Below are 17,206 nucleotides of genomic sequence, written 5' to 3'. Positions count from 1 at the left end.
GGGCCTTCACTCTGATCTCAGCTACAAACCTGTACAAACGATTCAGATTCCGTCGTGGGTTAAATAATTGATCATGTTAACGCCTAAGAAACTGCTTCTGTGGTTGTTTCTGCTTCAGTCGGTCATAGACCACATGTTGCATGATGACTTGCACACACATGTAGACATCTAAAAGGTTCAACTATACCCGCCTCACTATTAAGTCTGTTAAAGAGACGTCTGTTAAACTGTTGTATCGTCTTTGTGAGGCTGATATCACAAGAGGTTAGTTTAGGTCGATTACTTTGTGATTTGGGTCAATGGGTCATGTCAGGTTCATGTTGATGCGTAGTGGTTGAAGTCAAACTCCAAAGTTTACTTGTTAACTGTTGGTGAACAGAGCAATAGTTGCATCATGAGTTGATCTTGTGTTGATGTTGACTTTGTGTTGTGGTGCAGTGACGCCTCTGATTGCAGTCCTGTCACTATGGGACGCTAATGAAAGCAGGTGTGAAACTGTCCTCATCCACAGAGGTTGAGCTAATGGGTCACAGCGAGCCCTGCAGGGGTTTATTAACACAATGTGTGTGTGTGTGTGTTTGGTAAAACTTCTGTTTAACTTGAATTTGACTCATAAAACATTTTATAACTATACAGAAATTAGGGACAATAACTGAAATGTCACTAAAGTTCATTCCTCCACCGAGGTCCAAATGTTCCCTCATGGACCTGCATTTAAATCTGCTAGATTCAAATTCCTTTCATTAAAATCCATGAATTGTCAAGCTTTGAACATTTCAAAAGCAGGAAATATACAAAATATACAACAACTTGGGGCCACCTTTGGTAGACATGCAGTATTTCCATGGTTCACTTGTGGCCCAGATCTGGCAAACGGCCAAGCTGCCATCATTACATGTGGGATGTGGTCTGAATGTGGGTTGCCTGGGACGTAGGTCAAATCTGAGGCAAAACTATTTTGCTATGTGGTAATGTTAAAGAAAAAAACTGGATCCACACCAAAATGTTACGAGTTCTCTCTTGACCTATTGAGTAGTAGCACCAGCCTCCTCACAAATGGACACACAACCAATGGAAAGGTATGACAACATAACAGAAAACACAACTCATTATATTCTACTGATGCTCTTTATTGATTATACACTTTCATAATAAAGGTAAATGAACCTGACTTTTATTCTAAACAGGTTGAAAATCTTCTTGGATTTCAAAATCATACCAAAGCTCTACAGGAGGATCGACTCTAACTCTAACCCACATGGTGGCGCTGTCACCATCACATCTATATAAAACCTTATAGCCCACTCTTTATAGTTTGTATAGTCTGTAGAGCACTAAGGAAGCCGCTCACACATTCAGCTGAGGATATATTCCATACCTCTGCTGCAGAAAATCATTTACACCCGACAGGAAAAAGACAACCCAGAAACCCCCAAATCAAGACCCAACGTATTCAAAGCTTAGAGAGGATCGGCTTTGACGTCTGGTTGCTTCATGTAAAAGTGCCATTATAGATCTGTAGAAAGATCAATAACTCTTCCTGAGCTTCGGTCGTTCCGAGTCTCCATGGAAACCTGAGAAAATAACCAAACCCAAGTTATGGTCAGTCATTGATCTTGAAATTATACAGATGGAATTCAGCAGAGGAATTGCACTTACTCAATAAGTCCAGGCCAGTTTGATGAAGGCAGGGTTTTCATCCTCATACTTTGACATGATGGACCTGCGTCTTCTCGCACCCGGGCCACAACTCTGAGGAAATCAAATGACAGAAGTTCAGTTTAAAGGGTGATAAAACAATACAAAATATCTACTCATACATCTTTATATAACTTAATATGATCTAGTCAGGAGCTGTCGACCTACCGGGATGCAGTTGTTACCCTTCTTGACACACAGCTTCACTCTGCAGTGCAAGAAGACCTCACCATCCTTGGCAGAGAACTTGAATGTGTTGAAGTAGAAACTGTTGGATGTTCCCTGTCCGTTGTTCTTCACCTTCACCGTGGAGTCAGCGGGGTTAGGGCAGCTAATCAAACAGACAGAAGAACAGACATGAAGGGGGTATGTTCCCCACGAGCATCTTTGTGTGTCTCAGCCATAGACTATTTAAAGATAGATGACATGAAAGCTCTAAAAAAGTGAGGCCAAACTATCTGGATCAGGTCAAACATTGGGCTGAGGTTGGGTTTGTGCCGTGAAAACAGAATCTCTGTCGGGTCGGGGTGAGACTCGGCTAGTTTCCTCTCAGGCTGGGTCATGATTGGTGGAGCTCATGTATCAGTGAGACCTTGATCCTGCTCCACAATCACTGGGATCTGGGATATTTTTGGCTTCATGTTTGCACAGTGGGAGGAAATGGATACGTATCGTCATGCAGTCTGTGATCTCACCCTTTGATGATGAGGTCATATCTAAGGCTTCCGTTCGGGCTGGGCTGGTTGGTCGCCCAGCAGGAGTCCGTCACCACAGCAACCATTTTGTCATCCAGCCCATCCGCGTTCAGCTCCACCCACAACGGCTCGTCCAGTTGCATTTCAGTACTTTGTTGTAAGGCTTCCTTGGTGTTAGGGTCCTTGTAGGCCGTCATGGTGAGATTGTAAATCCATCTACCAGAAGTAATCTGCTTGGTGACGGAGCTGGAAGGCAAAGACAGAGTTCAGTTCAGTCTTCCTCTCTTTAAAAGTAAGTTAAGCTCAGTTTTTGGTTCTCAAAGGCGTCACCTCTGGAACCGTACACCCAGCACACACCTGTCTTTGAGTGTGAAGGTAAAGGTCCTGATGTCCGGCTGATCGTAGAGACATGAGAAGTCGAGATGAACCGAGTCCTGACGGTTGATAATGCCGTACATGGAGCTGTTCCGGTTCACGATGGTGTTCTTGTAGAGGATTTGGCTGTTGTTTGCCTGTAGGGACACACGGAGATAAACATTGTTACTGCACCTCCATGTAAACATTAAAGGCTGCAGCAGTTACTAACTGTTCTCCTGAGAGGAACCCACCAGGATCACTGTTCCACAGGTTTTCTTCCTGTCGAAGCCGAACGTCACCATGTGGGTCTCATTGTCCATTTCACCTTTGCAGGCCTCGTCATTGAGATGTAAGACAGAGAAGTCGATGCCTTTGTCCTCCAAGAGACATTTAGCCATAGTCAGCTTAGCAGCGTTCTACTCGCAGACCATTGGCTCTCCTGACATCATACAAAGATCAGTTAGCTTTTGTCCAAATAGCAGGAAGGAGGAACATGCAGATGTTAATTCAACGTTGAAGAACATCTTTTCAGGGGCTGACAAACGGGCACTTTCCAGAGTTTATATCATGTCTCTTTAGAATTACTTCTTAATGTTATTACATGCACGAAAAAGATTGTTAACAAATATATTTACATCATGTTTGGAATTATTTGGGGCCAAATCTCTTCATTGGGCCAAAGGAATTGAACATGCAAGCCAATGAAACACAAAGGGCCTCATTAAGAGGTTTCTGACCACGACAGGGGACACATCATCTATTCAGATCTTCTAATTCCTAAAGTGAGGTCAATGGATATTCCAGTTATTCCATAAATCTATGACAAATGATAAAAAGAGATGTGACTCTGTTGAGTCAAAGTCGACTCACCAAAGGAGTTGGTTGAGTTGTACTTGGAGGCGAACATGGCCCGGCAGACGCAGCCGGTTGCACCGTTGTTCTTCTGCCCACAGAACTCGTGCTCACTGCAGAACGTGTCCTGACAGAAGCCCTGATAGAAAGCAGCTGCAAACACACACAGATACAAGTGTTGATCTCAGACAATGATCAGTCTCCCAGAAGGTTCACAAGAAAAGGTCAGTACATGTGAGTGAATGTATTTGAGTTTAATTCAACCAAGCAGGCCTGTAACGTGTGATGTTTCAGTTTCAGTGCTGAGATTTGCTGAGAAACTGGACCCTGTCTTTATGTTGAAATAGAGATAAATAGTCTCATTTAAACCATAAAACAGAAGATACTGAGTCATAGCCTTACAGCATCGGGTCTCTGACTTCCATTCCTCCACTGTGATGTTGGAGAGGCTGCAGGCTCTGGCGTACGCCTCCAGGAACTGGCACTTGAGACCATCCCCTCCAGGGTATTTACACAGCGTTTGTGTGCAGGCAGTAACGAAGGGTTCTGGGTCATGTTGCATGTTGCAGGCAGTAAAGGGAGCCTGCTTCAGGAGGTTACACCTGTTATAGTGATGCAGAGGAGAAAGAATAATTACTTTTCAAAGTTACAAAGTGCTTTAAAAGTTAAAACAAGATAAAATATGACAGGACAGAGACAAATACAATCATTCAATATCACAAAATTAAAATCTAATAAGACTCCCATTAATAATTTAGATCGTTCCTATGGCACAAGACAAACATCTTTTCCGTTTGTCTCCAATGACAGTTCGTATAACGTCCTGGTTGAAATGTTACCCTTCACTTCAGAGACAGGTTTCGGTCTCGATCCTCAGCTGTTGATCTATGTGGCTCTTTCTAAAATCAACCCACCTGTCTTTCATCTCATCAATCTAGCAAATCTTAATTAAAGTGAGCTGTTCTGCAAATGTTCTGTGAAACCGGTGAGGATACACACACGAAGGTGGAGCTACCTAGCTAACTGTAGGTAGGGTACGTGTAGTAACTTGCATTCAAGCTAAAATACTGCTAATGCTAATACGATGCTCTTGTTTTCACGACGTTATGGATAGAGAAACCTCCAGTTCGTCTAATTCCAGGATTCAGTACAACTTGGTTCAGTTTGCATTTACCAGTCAGTTGAGGTGCTGCAGTTGATAGTCGGGTCCGCAGCCTCGTTATACTGCGTGTCACAGCTGTGGGGCAATAAGCAACGTCAGATCAGTTCATTTTATCTAAGCTACAACTTGGCTGGTGTGGGACGTTGTGTTCGAGGTCTCACCCGCTGATACTGTGTGTGGAGTCTTTCTCTTCACTCACAGTGCGACTGGAATTTCCACACAACCCGTGTGCGTCGTGTCCATTTGGCCCTGACCAGTTTCAGAAAGGAAAACGTGACGGATCAATGAACTTTGCAAGTGGAGCAAAACAAAGGCTTCAAATAGTGACGAGCAGATCAATATCGAACGGAATGATCCTTGCATTAGCGTCTCATATTAGATCATCTTAAGTATTTGATATGTACCATTTAACAGCCTTGTGACTCAGTTATTAATAGAAAATAGTTACAAGAAACATGGCAGATGGTTGTGATCAAATAAACCTATCAATCAGCACTTCTTGTCCACTTTTATGAAGATGACGCCATTTTATTTGTTTCACAGATCAAATGCAAGTACAGAAGTACATGTATTTTAAATAGTACTCATATCACTCTCTATACCACGTCATATAAATATGATTCTCGTTGGGTTTGTGGTGCCTGATCAGCGCAGATGAATTTGACTCCATACCTCACCCCCAACATGGCACCTTCAGCCTAATTACTCAAGAATCAAGGATTTAAATTGTACCTGTCAAGTGGATGTGAGAGATGGAGCCATCGAAGTGGACAGAAACTGTGAAGTTGGAGGCTGACATCTTAGCCGTCACTCCAGTCTGGTCCTTGGTGAGCTCCCACCCACCGACCACCGTCGCTGTGGTGTTGAGTCTGAGCTCTCTGGTGTCAAGCTTCTCCACAGCAGCGGAGCAACAAGTCAGAAAAAAAAGGCCACGTGCAAAATGTTGAATCCAATTTTGACTTTTATCATAGTTACCATGGTTTTCATTATTAAAGAAAGAAACAAGCATCACAATCATCTGTCTACTGATTCCAGAAATCTCTCGTATATCTAGAGAACCGTTCATCTTATGTCCAATTCAGTCATACGATTCAATATTAAATTAATAAACTCTCGCGCTCTTTATCAACGGCGGCTGTTGATCAAGTCAACAGCAACATCAGCAGATTCTCCAGTTCAGGGTTCTTTCACCAAACTTTGAATAAACAGGTGAACAGCTCTTTGTGCAGCAGCGGGTTCTATGGAGCGTAACTCACCAGAGCTCGACTCCCTTGTTCCAGAGAGATTTGAGCTCCCGCCAGCTGCAGGATCACACGTTTCAAAAAGCTGACGTCTTTCCGGCGTCTCTCCTGGAAGACGCCCACCACCTGGAAGCCGGGGATGGATGTGGACTTGAACAGAGTGTAGCCACAGCGGTTCGGGACAGCGTGGACTTGCCCAGCGAAACCGACGACCGTGGAGCCGATCACGGTGCACACGTTGTTTGAGATGCAGCTGATGGAGGCGGAGGAGCATATTGAAACAGAACAAAACACCGTCAGTGTTTGGTAACGACTGAAACTCATGAAGAACTTATGGAATTTGATGTTACCTGCCATTTCCATTGCACTTCTCCTTGGGACCACACACACTGACAGCAGCAACTCCACTCGCATCACAGGAAACAGTGGAGCAGATGCTTGGGTCTCGAACTGTCGTGTTTGTCTTATAAACAACGCCTAGAATTCAGGAAAACTATGTTTATGTGGTTTAAAAAATCACCAAAGTTTCAAGAAAGCATAATGGGGATTTAGAACATTTGGTTTTTGCTTCTAGGTCAAAAAATGGATTTTTATAAACATTTTGTTTACTCACCAGAGTGTCTACAACCGCTTATGACTGTGAAGACAGGTGTTTTTTTTGTTTCACTTGTAAGGACTTTCCGTGAAGCGACTGTGGTGCCATTGACCTGCACGTCTGCTTCCTGGAAAGTGCCAAAAAAAAAAGTTTTGTACACAGATGTGTAGTAATCGTCCAAGACTTTGACAGATATATTGTTAATAAATTGGGATTTAAACAAGAGACTCAACACAACCAACAGAACAATGACTAACTCATACCCGTCATACTCTCCTGATTAATTTACTCACAACATGAGAAGCAGTGTATCCAGTTGACGTAGAGAGTGCCAGAACCGCTTGTGGCTCAAAATTGCCAAGTTCAATTATTAGAATCTGAGAAGAGAATTTAGACAAAACACAGGAAAGAAATGTTTTTAAAATCAGAAGAGCTGAAAACAGCACGGGTTAGAACAAGTCCCCGTCGGATTCTCACCGGCGCTTCTGTACTGTCTTTTAATGTAATCGAGTTGACACATGTCCCAGCGTATTTCAGGTTCGGTAGCATCGCATGGAAGTCAGATCCAGTCGGGATATACACGGTGCCATTGATCAGGACACCTCTGTCAGTATCTCCTGCAGATACCAGAATGCAGTCGTCCTTGATTCCAGATGCGTATTGGCCATTGAAGCAAAATGTCACTCTGCTGGCATTGAAGCCCACCTGTTGGACAGGAGAAGACAAAACATCAATAATAACATGTCAGCTTGTAAACATTTGATTATTAAGTTATTAACGTAATTGGTAGGTTGATTAAAATCAGTGACTGTTCATTACTCACATATACTTTGTCATATTTCTGTCCATAGAAGGTGATGGGGCACGACGTGATGTTCAATTCAGCTGAACCGATAAAGCTCTGGGTCGTTGCCGTACCTGAAAATATTGAGAGACGTGGTTTTTGGTTGGATCTGTTGTTACATTAAGAGTAAACTTAGGTCTCACGAGTCAATTTGTCAAGGTTTATTTTTTGTTTTATGATTTAAGAAAAATAAAAGAAGAGGTCATATTTTCAAAGTATAGGTCTGACATCTTGTAGCTACATTTCTCTGTTTGAAAGATGTGTCTCAATTTAGAGGCTGCGTCCTTCAGAGCTTCCATTTGAAAGCTGATTGCGTCACAGTGGCGCAAATAGACTTTCTCATTGCTGAGCTATTTTAAATGCGTCCTTTCATCCCAGAGAATCAAAGGAGCGAAAGGCCGGATGCATCCTATAGCCCAACTTATCCCAGGATTCATTGCGCCTCAGTGACAAACCCCTTTCATGGAGGTAATGGCGTGAGGAGACACCAAATGCTTTACTGTCACACTTCAACTCAACCAAACAGCTAAAGGTACTAAAACCTTCTCAGCGTGTCCAGCTCTCATTGTCCCTTTGAATTCAAACACATCTGTATCGGTCACTGAGGAAGTTCTACAAGTCCTCCAGCTGTTTCCAGGTTGTCGTCCTTTACAAGTTCTTCAGGAGGTTTCTTATTTTACTGGGGATTTTAGGATACTCTAAATGAAAATGATTTTAATATTAATTCTGGTAGAACATCACATAACACTTTTCTACTTCATTAATTTGTCGCTCATCTGTAAGAGGCTTACTAACGACATCTTGTCTGTGTGAATGAAGTGAGTGGTTGTGTGTGAGTTGTGTAACCTCTCACCTGCGAGCACACTGAGTGCAGCCAGGTATAATATGTTGAACATGCTGGCGGCCGATCGGGATCTGAAACACAGTTACACACACTCGTAAAGTCTCCGTTAAACTTTTTCCAGACTGAAAATTGTGCAAAAGTATAAAATGGACGTATTTAAATTGTGTTGTTTTTCTTTTTCTCCTCTTCCCCCAAATCATGTATGAAAGCATTTTTGAAATCCTTGAAATGTTTTACCTGACAGCTCCTGAGGTGATAGACGCTCTTCCACTGTGAAGTAAATCCAGTCACTCTTGTTACAGCTTCAAGCATCATTTGCATCACCACAGCGGTCTAACATTTAACTGCTTATCGGCCGTCACTGTTCCATGTTCCATTCTCAACTCCTACATTCTAACTAAATTCCACACGTTTGCATTTATACATTTCTGACGTGATTTCCAACTTCTTTATTTGATGAATTCAGTCGGAGAGACCAAGAGGGGAACAACTCACATGGGAACTAAACTTTCAACCATCGAGCCTCCAACTAAATGACATTAACACTCTTAACACAATCTATTGGACCATCCAAAAAATATATAAATATATACATTTTAATTGACAACAAAAACGATCCAAACGTGTGGATGAACCTCGTAGCTACAGCGTTTCTCACTTATCCAAAAACAGAAGCACAAGGTGTGAGTAACCTTTTTATTAAAATGTTTGTATTGTCAGTTGTGCAAATATCACTTATTCTGAAAGATTAAAATATATATATTTTTTAAACGGAAAACTGCTTCACAAATAATTGTTATAGTTAACAATAATTATTTATTTATATTCCAAAAATCTTGAAAAGAAATGTGTACATATAAAAAGTATCCTGTCATAAAAGTCATTATTACTCATAGAATCTGACAGGAGGAGAAGTTTCCAGTTGTTCTTACCGTGGAAGGAACTGAAGTGCAGCAGCTTAGTGTTGAAGGAGACGTTTCACCTTCGGACTGATTGGCTCCCTCGTCCGTCTGTGTGGACGACTCAGGTCTCGGTCTGACACTGTCTCTGTTCACTTCTTTTATCCTCAGTCCAGTGAGCACATTCTCCTTCTGGTCAAACTGGCTTCTGTCACGGAACATTCCAGCCTCCGTACACTGTGTAATTATCTGAGAGTCACAGATGGAGACTGCGATGACAAGCTGACATTGTTCAGGTGTCAAGCTCATCAAAGACATCGTTCAAAGATTCCTCCTGAAGGAGCAGAGAGACTTAATGAGCATGTGCTCCAACTATTCATCAGTAATATGATTCAACACAGTATTCAAACAGTAATATGACTCAAACTACACGTTTTTACAGTATTGTGGATACATTTCTATTGTAAACGGCCCAGATTGGTCTGTAAACATTTTAATATCTATTCCACGTATATTCTGCATGTCTTTAAAGTGTCGGCGGAACCCAGAGAACAACTACATGATGATTAAATGCTCCTTTGTCAGCCACCATGTTCGAACCCAGAACGTTGTTGTGATCCCACAGTAACAACCACTGCACCACCGTACCAACCAGTCCAAAAAGCATCCTTCATTACCTTTTTCATGGGGGGGTGGGGGGGTGGTGGATGGATAAGTGGATTCAACAAAAGGCCGTGGCAAACGCAGTAAAGTCTTCAGCATTGCTTTGAACGATGATCTCTGCTTCTCCCTGTTTAGTTTTGATTCTGGGGACAGAAAAGCAAAAAAAGTTACCGCTTTGCATAACTTCACACAAACGCACACATGCAGACACGCACAGAAACTCCAAGATGTATGCAAATCCTGACACGTGACATGTGTTGGTAGGTCTCCATGTGTGTGTCAGGGATGTGAACTGTGTTTTTTATTCAGGAGCTATCTTTGGAGAACACAGTCTACCCGACCCACGAAGACCACCTCCGCCTTCAACAAGTGGATTCAACAAAAGGCCGTGGCAAACGCAGTAAAGTCTTCAGCTTTGCTTTGAACGATGATCTCTGCTTCTCCCTGTTTAGATTTGATTCTGGGGACAGAAAAGCACCTGAGACTTAGAGAACATGCAAACTCCAGACAGCGCAGACTTCTTCTTTAATGACAATTCAAATGTCTGAAATAACCTTTCTTGGACCCTTTGCTTCTCTGGGATCAGAGGACGCATGTGTTGCAGCCTTTGACGGAGCCTTTGAAATGGGACAGTCTGGTCCCGCCGCTGTGACACAACCCGTCTTCAGATGGACACTTTTTATGTATTTGTTATTATGCTTTATTCTCTGTAAATTTGTGTCATGTTGAAAACTCAATAAACATATTGTTGAAGAAAAATAAAATGAAGATGGACGACACATCTCAACTTCCTCTTGCTGATATGCACAGGCACTCCATCAATTACGAGACAGTCTCAGCCGTCTGTGACTTAGATGGCATCGTTTCTTTGCAAGATATTTTAGGGGGATGTTTGTAGGAGGAAGTGGAGACACGTTTTACAGTGTTGTGGATACATTTCTATTGTAAACGGCCCAGATTGGTCTGTAAACATTTTAATATCTATTCCACGTGTATTCTGAGTGTCTTTAAAGTGTGGGCGGAACCCAGAGAACAACTACATGATGATTAAATGGGGGGGGGGGGGGCCTGTCACAGCACTGACATACTGTATAACAGGGGTCTTCAACTAAAATTGCAAGAGGTCCAGACATCAACCCTCCTCCCCTTCTGGGGTCCGGATAATTAGAGACATACAAAAATGGGCTCTGACTAATTCATCTGAATTAACATTTTTATTGCACAAGTTTGCTTTAGTAACAATACAAAATCAAACACAAACTGGCGAAAAAATACAAACTGGCAAAAATATAATGCCTATTCTAGTCAAACATTAAACAAAACACAATAAACATTCTGTCTTTGAATTTGCATATAGGCCCACATTCCTTTTAACAATCCAAGATGAAACATACTCAAAGACAAACGTAAAGTGCTTCATGTGGACCTGGATGCCTCAGGGTTGTTCTCAAACAGGAATGTAAATGTAAAGAATGTCCTTCTTGAACGGTATTTGGCCTTTATGATGTTAAGTGTTGAGAATGCGGATTCGCAACTTATGTGAACATAAGGAGGAGCTGCTCTGCCAGGCTGAAGTCATCAAAACAATCATTGAAGTTTCCAATCAGTTTGTCTATGAACTCAACAAATATCTCTCTCTCACCCTGAATTTGCTTCATTGCTGGAATATGTGTAAAGTTCTCTTGGAGATCCACTTTGAAAATCTCCAACTTCCGCTGGAGAGACGGGAAAGCTGCTACCCAATCACACTCAGAGCTGATCTGGCCCTGTAGCTTTAAGTTTAGGTCATTTAGGTGTGAGGTTATGTGAACTAAGATCTCTGCTTCTCCCTGTTTAGTTTTGATTCTGGGGACAGAAAGCACCTGAGACTTAGAGAACATGCAAACTCCAGACAGCACAGACTTCTTCTTTAATGACAATTCAAATGTCTGAAATAACCTTTCTGGCCTTTACGCCCGAAATGGTTACAACATGCAAATCACTGCTCCACAAGCTGAAATGATGAATGATCTAGTCTGGAATGTATGGGGGCAGGAAAAAGATTGACGGGTTAATTGTTCAGGGTTGTCTCTTGAGATTTAGCTCCAGGGAAGAAGACGGAGGAATGACAAGATCAGGTTTGTCCAACCAACCAATCACAAAGTTAAAAAAGTTACCGCTTTGCATAACTTCACACAAACGCACACATGCAGACACGCACAGAAACTCCAAGATGTATGCAAATCCTGACACGTGACATGTGTTGGTAGGTCTCCATGTGTGTGTCAGGGATGTGAACTGTGTTTTTTATTCAGGAGCTATCTTTGGAGAACACAGTCTACCCGACCCACGAAGAACACCTCCGCCTTCAACAAGTGGATTCAACAAAAGGCCCCTGGCAAACGCAGTAAAGTCTTCAGCTTTGCTTTGAACGATGATCTCTGCTTCTCCCTGTTTAGTTTTGATTCTGGGGACAGAAAGCACCTGAGACTTAGAGAACACGCAAACTCCAGACAGCGCAGACTTCTTCTTTAATGACAATTCAAATGTCTGAAATAACCTTTCTGGCTTTTAAGCATGAAATGGTAACAACATGCAAATGAAAAAAATAAGGGGGGGGGGGGGTGATTAAGACACTTTGGGTTCATGGTCTTGTCAATATTTATAAATCATCAATGAGCCTACAGGTCTTATAGTTTGTGATTGATGTAGTTTGTTAATAATCATTTAAACATAAAGACACAATCGTTGACAATGATGCATGAATGTAAGATAAAATGATAAATAGATAAATAGCAACTGTGATATACTGAAGTGAAATGAGGTTGACATGTGGAGAAATAGCAAAAGAAACGAGAACAATAGTAACACAATAGCTGTAAGGATACAAACTCACACATCCACATACAAACAGGTAAACACACGTGCACATCCACGTACACACACACACAGTTCAAGACCTTCATACTGTTTCTATTAATTGAGCATTTACATCAATTTGCACAGCTTGACGGGATTATATGATTTTTAAATGATCCTTATTATTGCAATTTTCAATGAGGAGATCATTGAATAATTGAACAGTTTTGATCCTTTTCTTTTCATGTAGCTGTCTCAGTTCAGACTTTAACCCTAAAACACTAACGTCGGGTGATTTTTACCCGAGCGGGGGTGGTCATGGGATTTTCATTGTTTTGCTTCTGTCTGAGTGGTGTGGGTCCTCGGGCAGCTTCAGTCTGCTCACTGACGTCATAGAGGGTCGGCTAGTTTCCCTGTTCCCATCCCTATTTTTTTCAATAGGCACATGTTCGGGTAATTTTCACCCGACGTTAGTGTTAGAGGGTAAACATGTTTGGGAATATGATATAAGTTGTAAATGATGCAGGGAGACTGTGCCTTCACCGGGCATGTCCCAGGAACGGCCGGACCGAAGAACAAGTTCCCAGCTCTAATATTAATTTTTTTACGAATTTTTCTAGTTTAACAACTCCCTGATTTTCCACTAATATTAGAGCCTTTTTATAGGGTCCAACCATGATACCTTTTTTTCTTTTTATGAGATGTTGTATCAGGGAAAATAAAAGAAGAGTACTTCAAATTGCAATGTATTGTTGTACATTAATATATTTTGATGAGAAGTATTTTTTATCAGGTATATTATATCGGGTAAAATTTACCCAAGGTTAGTGATGGTGTAACTCATTTTACGTTAGTGTTCTAGGGTTAAATTCAAAATGAATTTATAAATGACTTTATCAAATAAATGCTCTATAAAGTCAGGCATATTATTTCCCGTTCTCCACGTGTGTATGTTCGTTTCTCAGTGAACTTTCCCTTTAAGCGAACTGTTGGGCCGTGGCAGAGGTTTGCTCTTTACTGATTAAAGTTTGTTTGATCATCTATCCTGCCTGACTACAATCAACACTATGAGTCTCCTTCTGACAAGATTGAATTTGCATATGGGAGTGGAGGAAGAGAGGAGATAAATCAGACTTCAAGTGAGGGCAGGGAGAGCTCAGCAGCTTCTCCTCCCTCTCTGGACATGGAGGCCCCGGAGGAGGCTGAATTCTGCTTTCCCAGAATCAACAGCTCCTGCAGGAGGACGCTGCTCCCTCACTCAGAGCTCATCTTCAGCGTCCTGTCCTGCATCACTCTGCTCACTGTGGCTCTCAACCTGCTGGTCATCATCTCCATCTCCCACTTCAGGCACTGATCAATTATCACCTTTTCTCCACATCGCCTTTGAAATGCTTGTTTTTCTGGTTCCAGCTGATGAAACACTGATGAAAACAGTTTTGATTGATCCGTTTTTTTAACATTACAGCGACATAATACTGTCATAATAATATTGTGCCTTATTCAATCATATTGCAGTGTAGTTCATGGTCCTATAACTGCTGAATACACGTCTACATGTTTGTGTTAAGTGTTAATATTCTCCCATTTCAGGCAGCTCCACACCACCACCAACCTCCTGCTCCTCTCTCTGGCTGTGGCAGACTTCTGTGTGGGGGTCCTGCAGATGCCGGTTCTTCTTCTCAACAACCAAGGCTGCTGGTACCTGGGCGACCTCATGTGTGGCGCGCATTACTTTTTAGGTTTCATCGTCATCAGCGTGTCCGTGGGAAGCATGGTGCTCATATCGGTCGACCGCTACATAGCCATTTGCGAGCCCATGTTCTACACCTCCAAAGTGACCCTGAAGAGGGTGAAACTCTCTGTGTGTCTGTGTTGGATGTTTTCTACCGTCCACAGCAGCTGGATACTGAGGGACTTCTTAAAAGAGCCCGGCAGGTTTAGCTCCTGTTATGGACACTGTGTAGTTGTCGTCAATTTTGCTGAAGGACTCGTGGATCTTGTTGTGACCTTGTTAGGCCCCATTCTGGTCATTGCCGTTTTGTACTTGCGAGTCTTTGCGGTGGCGGTGTCTCAGGCTCGAGCCATGCGCGGTCACATCGCAGCTGGAGAGCGTTCAGAGTCTGCGAAAGCTACGAAATCTGAGCTGAAAGCAGCCAGGACTCTGGGTATTGTAATCGTGGTGTTTCTCCTCTGCTCCTGTCCATATTACTGTTTCGCGGTTGCAGCTGAGAGTAACTTGGTTGGGGAGTCGTCTGCAGCCCTCGAGATTTGGTTGTTGTATTTTAATTCCTGTTTGAACCCTGTGATCTATGTTTTCTTCTACCCTTGGTTCAGAAAAACCATCAAACACATTGTGACGCTGAAGATTCTGCAGCCTGGCTCCAGAGAGGACAAGGTGCTGTAGAGAAATAGTAGAGAATAACTGGAAACTAAATATACAAGATTCAACCTCTGTTCACCTGGTTTCAGGGTAAATTAGGAAATTCACTGTATATCATTTTCTCAAATAATTAAAAAGGATTCTCACTATTCCTGCTTTTCATTTAAGGATATTTTTTATATATATTTTCTACCTAAGATTGAAGCCACTGGCATTAGAGGCAATAGTTCAGAGTACAGGCAAACTTTTTTTATTCCAATACAAGCACAGGTATATAGCAACTTGCTTTTGTTGATTGTGAAAGTAAATAAATGTCAATTTTGTTCCTAATTTGCTATTTTTTTTTACATTAAAAATTGTATATAGACAGAAGATTCATAAATACTTGAATGAAAAGCAGAATCAGTAACAGTCAATACAAATTGACACAGCACAGAAATACAGGGAGAGTTTTCCCTCATTCATGGATAAATATTATGTTTTGCATATAACAGATCAGAGTTGACGTCTCAGAAACGTTATGTTTGCTTCAGGTCCGGTCCAGGGTGCTTTTATTTTAACTTTTCAAAACTGAACATTAAAGATCCAGTGTTTAGGATTCAGGGGACTCTATCAGCAGGAAATGAAAATGAGGTCTTATATTGTTATTATTGTATAATCCCATGGAACTAAGAGTGATGTGTTTTCGTTACCTTAGAACCAGTTTTTAATATCCACGTTAGGAGTGGGTCCTCTTCACCATGTTTCTACAGAGGCCTAGAAGGGACAAACCAGGCCCTGGCTCCAGAGAGGAGCTTCAGATGTTTTACATTGTGGGTCCTCTGGAAGGGAGGCTGGGGCTTTTCAGCTGGTTGCATTATGCAACTTCACCACTGGATGTCGCTCTTGTAACAGTCTAGTCACAACGACGCCATCTCCCCTGCAAAAGTAAACAACTCAATCAAGCCGGCTCGTGCTGCAGGTGACGTCACTCCCGTAGACTCCTCCCTTCTACAGCAACAATTCGTGAATCCCAAAGGAATCAAATTGTAGCAGGTAATCTGTGCCGTTATTCAGGAAAAATTCTAATATATGAATATATGTATATATATATGCAAATACGGTTATATCATATATTCAGCTATATAATAGGGTATATTCAGGTATATTATAGGGCGGATGTATGTACGTATTTAATTTATGTTCATTCTATTATCATTTTTTGTTGTTTTGTTAAGATACATAAAAAAACTCATATTTATTACTAGATTACAAACACCATCCTCGCACACAATCACTACATTATAATACACGTATCTTTAACTGGATTATGTTGTGTCTGGATGTCTTTTCATAGTATGAACTTATATCTAACTTTAGGTTGTCACCATTTCACGAATTAAAATAAAAACTAGTAGTAGTGTATTGTAATGTTTTTTAAAACATAATTCAACTCAGTTATAACAATGTGCACAATGCATCAGGCCTTGATGTCCCAATCTGCTCATCTGATCTCATTTAACTGTCAAGTCAAAATGTGTGACATTAATTCAACTCTGATGTCACAACAGGCTAAGACACAAACTGACTTCCTTCTATCCTTTCTGGTGAAATCATGGATATGATCTTTCCACAAAGAGCAGTGTAAGGTACTAGGAACATGTTTTATGATATTATGAGGACTCTAAGGTGTAATGTTTTTCAGAGGACTGTGTCTGGGATACAACAGGTTGCTGCAAACCAAATAAAAACTTCCTTCCACCGGGGAAATAAATTCCTCCTGAACATTGTGCAGATGTCATAACGACCATCTCTCTTATTGCCTCAGCAGGTTCCACCATTTAGAAAACCTCAGAGTTCGGTATTGGAAAAATTAACTAAATATGGTTGAAACCGATTTTGTAGCCATCCGTTTAATGACTTTATGACCTGAGCTGTTTTATTGTCTGAATTGTTTATATGAGAACTGCCAGAGCCTTTTGCCACTTGTTTACCCTCCACAGGAAGGAGTGTATGTCTGTTTATCTCCTTAGGAAACACATGTGAATCAGCTGTTAATGTTTAGATTCCTCTCCTTCCCGCGCCTGAGGAACCAGTCAGGATTGGTTCAGAGACAGCCCCCAGTCCTCCTATATAAGACCCTTGTATTTGACTGTTCT

General features: G+C 41.6%; 1 protein-coding gene and 1 pseudogene across 1 annotated transcript; one reads left to right on the top strand and one right to left on the bottom strand.

Moving 5' to 3' along the window:
* Positions 1 to 1,659: 1,659 nt before the first annotated feature.
* On the bottom strand, positions 1,660 to 9,505 carry LOC133022046 (alpha-tectorin-like; annotated as a pseudogene).
* Positions 9,506 to 13,871: 4,366 nt separating this feature from the next.
* Positions 13,872 to 15,092, top strand: LOC133022020 (trace amine-associated receptor 13c-like). The gene is made up of 2 exons (XM_061089035.1): positions 13,872 to 14,035; positions 14,279 to 15,092. Exons 1-2 carry the CDS (start codon positions 13,872 to 13,874, stop codon positions 15,090 to 15,092), a joined length of 978 nt encoding a protein of 325 aa, XP_060945018.1.
* Positions 15,093 to 17,206: the final 2,114 nt, after the last annotated feature.

This window comes from Limanda limanda, chromosome 16 (assembly GCF_963576545.1).
Source record: "Limanda limanda chromosome 16, fLimLim1.1, whole genome shotgun sequence".
Taxonomy (NCBI): Eukaryota; Metazoa; Chordata; class Actinopteri; order Pleuronectiformes; family Pleuronectidae; genus Limanda; species Limanda limanda.
The sequence above is the reverse complement of the archived record's forward strand: the minus strand, read 5'-3'. Positions and strand labels throughout refer to the sequence as shown.